This window comes from Lottia gigantea, assembly GCF_000327385.1.
Source record: "Lottia gigantea unplaced genomic scaffold LOTGIsca_175, whole genome shotgun sequence".
Taxonomy (NCBI): Eukaryota; Metazoa; Mollusca; class Gastropoda; family Lottiidae; genus Lottia; species Lottia gigantea.
The window spans coordinates 167,350-175,845 of NW_008708227.1; the positions used below are offsets into that span (position 1 = coordinate 167,350).

At 32.3% G+C, this 8,496-nt stretch overlaps 1 protein-coding gene across 1 annotated transcript in view; it reads right to left on the reverse strand.

The window, feature by feature from the left end:
* Positions 1-6,172: 6,172 nt before the first annotated feature.
* Positions 6,173-8,496, reverse strand: part of LOTGIDRAFT_173865 (hypothetical protein) — a gene marked incomplete at both ends in the record, with an annotated part of 2,995 nt that continues 671 nt past the window's right edge. Inside the window, 2 exons of the mRNA XM_009051942.1 lie at positions 6,173-7,272; positions 7,485-7,754. Of these exons, the coding sequence (XP_009050190.1) occupies positions 6,173-7,272; positions 7,485-7,754 (1,370 nt within the window). The remainder of the gene's footprint in view (positions 7,273-7,484; positions 7,755-8,496) is intronic.

Sequence of the window (8,496 nt, forward strand, 5' to 3'; positions counted from 1 at the left end):
ACCTACTTGATAATACAAGTATTTTTCTATTCACTGATATTGTGGATTGTTTTCCTTGATAGCCTCTGGTCTCATCAAAAATGACCCACCGATATGACAGGAAAGGACACGAGATCTAAGAGTTTATGACTTAAATTATCTTTTATCTTTTAATTAGATGAACTGATAAAAATACACTGCTTAATAGATTTATTTTTATCACCAGATATAGAATTATCAAATTTATAATGAAAAGTGAAATGAAATGAAAAAGATATTAATGAAATGTATGATAATAAATATGATATTGACGACAGAATACAATTATGCATAAATACATCATATTAATGATATGAATGAATGGTCGATTGAACAAATGAAGGAAATAAACGAATAAGTAAAGATGGAATCATTATAAGAAGCTGAAAGCATATATACAGTATATATTTTGTCCTTTTTGTCTTAACAAAATATTTGATTTCAAAATAATATCACTATAAACTAAATGTTGTTGTCATGTTCTTGATTTATAGATAGTTTAACACGGATATATAAAAACCAATCAATGTCAAATTAAATCTAAAATAATGTGATAATTAAAGATTTAGAAAATAGGTTTAAATTGAACATATCCAATTTCCTTATTGTAAGCTTATAGCTTAAATTGTAATCTTTTAATAGTCTATACTTTGACAAGAAGCAAGAAATTTAACTCGAATAAATGAATGAATGAACGAATGAATCAAAATATTCTCTTGTTTTGTCAATTGTTCATGTTTATAACTCTGAGGTAAATGAAAATTTAGAGCAGTGTTATTTCAAAATATTAATCAAAAATACGCATTGAACCGATGAACCGTGATTTTATTTAGAAAATGCAATTAATCATAATAAAAAACACCTCTTGACCTCATAATTATGTATTAAACTTTATATATTGACGATTTCTATAAAGTGATGAGTCTTTCAATGTAACTAACCGAGTAAAGGCCACAGACTTGTCAATGAGTTTTGATGAGTGGTTTTTAAAGGCAATTCTGGGAGGGGGCAGGGGCTAAAGTCAGGCCAATCTCAGTTCTGATACGCCATTGTTACTCCTTTAGCACCACTGATGCCTAAGCAGAAATTAAGGTGAAGTCTTTTAGCAACATAAACGCTTCCACGGAACTTCCGCATTTTTGATTCAGACTGCCGTAAACGCATACAATCTTACGATAGTTGAATGTCGTAGAACTAATTTTTAACATGTAAATTCTCACATTCAACATGAATATTAGTATGTCAGATTTTTGAGAAACGTTAACCTGTGCCCTGGCTTATGTGTGATCGATAGATGAAAGAAACAATTTGGAGAAAGTACTTACCATAAAATAAAACTTGTTTATATCACAGTCGGAATTAGCTGCAGTCACAATTTGATAAAACGGTAAAATCCAAAATAAAAATCTTTAAAATTCAGTAAAAATTAAAACAACTAAAATCCAACAGTAAAACATGTAAACAACGAAAATAAAATCCAAATGTATTCACCCATATATAAAATATTATACGTCTTGAGAAAGACTACTGTTTGATGGACCGCGACAAATACTGCCCACAACAGTCTAATCCAACTCAATTAGCTGTACTCACTAAGCTGAACATTGACATCGTCACAAGTCAGGGGTTCTAAATTCGATACGGTGAAGAATTACACACTGTTATGACTATGTATTAAAGGAATTGACCACCCGAGAATATCAGGTACTTTTGAATTAATTATTGAAGATTTAATTTAGATCAGTCTATTAGTGTATTATTCTTACAATTTCATATTTCAGTACTATATTTAACGATGATACTATTTTTTAATTCAAATTATGCCCTCAAACCCTACATAGGTTGATGAGTGGTTTTGTGAGATGATGCCTGGATAAAATGATTTCAAAGGTGTTTTTTTCCAACGTTTGACTGTGTATTCGCGACACTTATTTCTTATTTTTGTACCTTTTCGTTTTAAGATCGAATTATTTTGTTCCATAAAACTAAAGAAAAGTTTGTGAACGATGTCATAGTTTTAACACGTTTGTCTTAAATGACAGGAACCACAAACATATAGGATGGTGGAAATAGAAGCTTTAACTAACTATGAGCAGTACAAAGATCAGGAAACTGTTATAAACCTCTTACACATTTATATTTTGTTGTGGATGTCATCAATTTTATAGACTACATTACGAATGCCTAATAAATTACCAAGCACTAACGATCCAAAACCGAAAAACTTCTGAGGAAGTATATCAATCATAAGTGAGTAAGTATTTCAAAGTGCTATCAAGTGTCTAGAAATACGGGATTCAATCCCTTTAATATAAGTTGATCTTAAGACTGTTGATAATCCCGTTCAGCCAATTTAACATATAATAGTGAGTGGATCTTATTTACAGCTATTGATAGACAATTAATACTATTGTAATAGTCGTATAAATAACCTACACTATAATATTGAGATCTTCAGTGGTCGTGGTTTGAGAACTTTATTACAGTCATCACGGTCTCTATTGAGAATAACAATTTGAAAATGAATTATTCAAAATGAAATGTCAACAGGCAACGCGATGTAGTGTGCTATCTGGGACATTTTACTCCTTTTCGATTTCCATGTACAATGTATTACAAGCCTGTCTATGAGCAGCATTAATATCCGAAATATTTGTGCTTTTTCTAAATTTTAATTAGGAGGGCTAAATTTGCCATGAGGTAAACAAGTTCCATCTGGTGCCACGACAATAGGGCTCATATACATGCGGTCACGGCAAGTGACTCCAACCAAAATTGGCACAGGTTTAAAAGTTGCTGCAAAACGACATTACATATTTTGAAGAAAATACTTTATTTAATCATGTTTTTAAAAGATAACAAACATGAGATTCTGTGACACATTTTGAGTCGATAGAATGTAAAGTAAAAACTATTCTGATGTTTGCATTAAAATACTATACTAAGTGCCAAACCCTCAATTAAACTTACACTGATAAATAAAAATATTAATAAAAGACAAAATTATTTCGATTAAGTAAAGAGTAATTTGATTCTTACTTATTCAATATTATTAGGATACATTGCATTTTATTTACAATTCAATGTTTAATACCAGATACAAATACTTTGCAAATCTTTGAAAATTTATCAGTAATGGGGCAGATTAAATCAATTTCCATAAGAATCGTTCACTTGGTGATACAAGCACCAGCTTTGGTACAGAGGTTTGCCAGGACCTACTCTTTCGGAAAAGGTAGATATCCATCAGGTAAACAAACAAAATGTCCAAAACAGCTGGTTTCACGATTATTTGGTGGCCACTTTGAATAAATATGGTAAATTTGGAATGATATAGAAACTATTGAGTTTTCTGGGTCAGAGAATACATACAGTTTGATAAGTAACTCAAATATCTAGATTGTTTCACCTTTTACTTGCGACCATCTTGAAGAATGACGGCCATGTTGGTTTTTTTAGCCTGGATAGCAACATTTTCTGAAGTAGTGGGTCCTGAGGAACTTATCACATTTGGTGGCTGTATCACCAAGTGAAAGATTGTATCAGCTATTTTCTGCATTAGAACTTCAGATTAAAGAGAAATAATAATAATAATAAAAATGCTAAGCTATTTAATTGGAAAAAATACCATTCAATGGAATGGATCATAATAACATTTTATGCTGATTATGAAAACATTCTTAACAAAGTAAAAATATATACTGTATATATATATAAAATACAACGATTTACATGTAAAATAACATATTTCCTTACACCGGGTGGAGGGAAGAGTAAAGTGTTATTCTCATAGATATAATGACTGACATTTAAAATTATACCGAGTCAATACTCACCATGCGATACCAAGAGCAACTTTACAGCTTTTGAAACTTGTAAAGTAACGCTGCGATGCCTCATAGAACTCGTTGACCAAGACCAAGGTTTGGATTTTATATTTCTAAAGATTTCCTGAAAAAATATGTTCGTCAGATCGTCCTTGTTCCAACGAGTTGCCCTAAAGATACGTAACAAGATTTGTGTGGTATTCCAGGATGTATCTATGAGAATAACATGTTCGGATGGACAAACTATTTAACTATTGCACCATATTAAATATCCCTGATTTAGATATGTTTAAATAGTTTATACCATCAACGTCAATAATGTACAAACTATATCTACTATTTCAAACAAAAAATCAGTTTCCTGATTCACATATCTAACAACAGAACTTAATAAAAAAAAATTGAATTTGAAAAATTTTGATGGTCTTATTTATTCGGAACCAGAGCCAAGTTTAAATTCAAAGTAGAAAAATGTCATGGTTTCTAAATAGATTACATTCTCCAGATACATAACATTCATGAAAGACAACATTTCAGAGATTCGATTTTTTAAAATTAATTGAAGTTAATGTAAATTGGAGAAGAATTTTTGCAATCTTGCTTGTTGGGTTGATCCACTAACCCCACAAAAACCTTACATACAGACATTACTCGGAATTGTGTCGTTAGTGGTAAAATGTCAAGCTCATCAGAAAGTAGACCTGAAGATTTTCATTTTTGTTTTTCAATACATAGTAACTATAGGTATTATGCAGAATTATCACAAACAAAGGGTAATGTAAATATAATATTTGCATATGACTATTTTCTTAAGCCTTCCTTTGATTCTTATAATGTATTTGTTGGCTCATTAGAAATGGCAATGATGATATATATAACATATATTCGTTTTGGCGAAGTGTGGAAAAAGCTGGTTGAATGCCACTTAAAACAAATTGTAATTCAAAATATAAAATATCAACAATAAAAGACACTTCCCTATCCGACCATGACTACCCGTAACGTTACTGTTTGACAGTAGACAGTTTACCTTATGCATGGCGGTAGAGAGTGGAATTTAGGCACCTATTTAGATCAAAGTGCATTTGGTAAAAGATGAGATCTTATAAAAAAATAAATAATTATCAAAAATCCATTTCTCCACTTACATACCCGTAACGTTACTATGCTTAAGTAGACGTTTTATCTTTGATTATAGTGGAGAAATGTTAGCACATTTACACAGATCTAAATATAGGCCCATTTACACTTAACACATAACACATTGTACCTCTCACAAATGATGTGTCATTTTACACTTAACAAACAAAATATATTACTTAACAATGCACTTAACAACACAGAGCACATTAGCTAATTGTATAATCAACTTTTAAACTTAATACATAGCAGCCTACTTAGCTATAAACTTAACACATTGTTAAACTAAACACGTAGCACATTGTATCTCGCACACATTTTGTGTGATAGTACACTTAAAACACCGACAAAATGTATAACTCAACAACTTTTAAACTTAATACATAGCAAGTTACTATAAACCTCACATATTGTTTATTGGAAAATACACACATAGCACATCTCACACACATGATGTGTAAAATTACACTTAAAAATACAGACAATATATATTACTAATCAGAAAACGTAACACAGAGCACAGTAATTAATTATATAATCAACTTTTAACTTAATACATGGCAGATTACTTGGCTATAAACTTAACACATCGTTAATGTGAAAATAAACACATAACACTTAAATTTATATTACTTAACACAAAAATCCGATAATTTAGCTTTAAACGTAACACATGGTTTCAGTGAATGCACAACACATAGCACATTGTATCTCACAAACATGAAGTAACATAAAGCACACCATGACACCATGATCGACTGCTGGAAATTTAACATACAAATATCTAGGTTATCACTAATCAATAAAAGTACCCAGTTGAAACAATTTCAAAACAAAAAATATTTAATTTATGTTTTATAATCATACGAGTTTAAAAAAACCTGAAATATGTAAATCATTTTAGACTTCTTCTACAAGCCAATTTGACAATTCTCGCTCTTACACATACATATAATAATATAATATTTAAATCTAACACAGCCATAAGAAAGATACATAAAATGGCAATAAGTCGCAATATTACACTACAATTAAGAAAAAAATTATTGGCTACAATCAAATTGGCATTTTGAACTAAAAATGAATTAATGTTAATGAGAACTCACCCATCTACAAGTAACAGAATATATATAAAAAGACCCATTCGGATTTATTTGGGACTGTGTTGGTTTCCACCAACCAAAGCATTACTTCTCACAAGCAAGACCATAATTATAAATCTTAAGATTCTGAAGAGTCTGAAGATTACAAAACGAACTGAACTCTTCAGAGCAAACTTTTACATAGGGAGTTAAGTCACGTCCATTCACCAAGATCCTGAATACTCTCTTCCGACCTCCCTTTTTCTTATGGACTTCTATTGAGATTCTAGACGCTGGTGATGGTACAGAATGGACTGGAATGCCTAATGCTACTAACAGATTGGCGAATGTAAATTCTTTGATTGAATAATGAGTAAAATCATGCTTTGGTTCAAAAAGCGTTGGAATAATGGTTATAAACAATGGATGACTGTATAAACGAGCTTTCGCTATAAAAGATGGCGACTTAGTTATGTTAAGAAGGGCATGGTCCGCCATTTTGAAAATATGTAAAGCTGCATTTATTGTAGAGTCTATGCAATTTGATCCAGCGCAAATCTCTTCATCGATACAAATTCGGGACAGATCTTGTAAGTACTTACGGTACTTTTGGAAGTCGACAGGAGACTCCACTTCACGACCTATATTTTGCTTCAGCGGTTCTTTCTCATTGAATGTTGTAGTGAAATCGCTATGCTGGGATAAGGTCTGACACTTACAATTCAGACCTAAGGCTCTACTACATAAATTGTCATGTACTTTGTGAATGTTCACTGTCATGAACTGCTTCTCACAAAGGAGACCATGGAAGAATGCCATCGAACTTTGATATGACGCCACATCCTGTACAGAATTGGCAAAAGAAACAGATTCTCTGTATAAGGTTTTTAAAGTTTTCAGATCATGAATGTATGCTTTACGAATAAATTCACCTAATTTGATATTCTGGGCTATACCTAAGGGCGACAACTCTCGGTCCTTACAACCAGAAGTTGAGATGGGTTCGTAGACTTTGAATCCACCTTTGTTAATCATGATATTCTTATGTATGGACAATACCTCCTTATAATTGCTAAGTTTCTGGTCTTTGTATCCTGCGATGAACTCTTGCCAGTCACAACCAACTGTATCTGAAGATGAAGCTGTATGTCCTGGTGTAGAGAGGACGACCACAGATGATAATTTGAATCCATCTATAGGTACTCCTGTAATAAAACAACTTACGTTATGAAATATTTTATACAAAACTCGCCAGAAAGGAACAAAACTATTAGGATTTACCTTATTAAGAAGCATTTCGATTCTAATTTCAAAACATTGCCAAACTTTCGATCAGTTTGTACGCTTAAGGATAATAGCATATTGTTCTGTTCTTGCACTCGACAAATTGTTTTATTTAAAAACCAACAAAACATACCTTCGGTTCCTGAAAGGTTATTATTTGGTCGTTGACACCATGTTTGAATCCGGGGGTGTTGAAGAAGATCTCTCGTGGTATTGGTATCAGAGACAGATGCAAACTTGACATAGGGAGCATCTGTTTCTTGTTCAAGGTCTATAACTACCTCGCTGTATCCAGACAAATGTCTCTGCGCAGGTCTAGAATATTTCAAGATGCGCTTCTTCTGGAAGTCTTCGTCCGTTTTCGATCGGACTGGTTCAAAATTAGGTAAGCCTACTGTAGCATCTGAAAGATTAACGTTATTAATGAGATTTTGACTTTTAAAGTTGTATCTGCTTATAAAAGGGATTCTTACGAGGCTCATTAGCTTTATTGTGTGAGATGGAGACCCTTGTGTCCTTTAGCACCATTACAATGCAAAATTGCATTCTTAAATTCCAAAAAGTTAATCATGGATTCGAGTATGGCGTGGCAATTGCAAATATTATCTAAACCAAGCTATACACGTCACCGATAAAAAGAGATATGCAATTCAAACCAGAGTGCAGATGGTGCTACAGCTTGAATTACCCCGCAAATGAGTGGAAATGACGGGCATGTGACCTAACCCTGGTGTATGTATTACAAACTAAATAAATAACATATTGCACCAGAAAATGTAGGTTATTCAGTTTACGTGTTATATAAATCGCCGAGGTCAATTGCTGGAATTGCCACGCACAAACACTAACATATATTCTAATTGCACTGCAGGTGGAAATGTCAAAACCTGATCATATGCCCACGTCACATTTACTTGAAAACCAAGCAGAGCAGATGTTCATATTAGAGCACAGTGTGGAAATATTCCATAATTATACATTAACTTCTGTACTATGAATATACAAATAATTTTGTTTCCCAACGCCTTAACTGTGACACAGGTATGAGGAAATTAAATTTTGATATTTTAGATTTCTAAATTTTCAATAACACATATAGGCATCGCTTGCTTTATATACTGCTCAAATGCTATTAGTTCTGACGG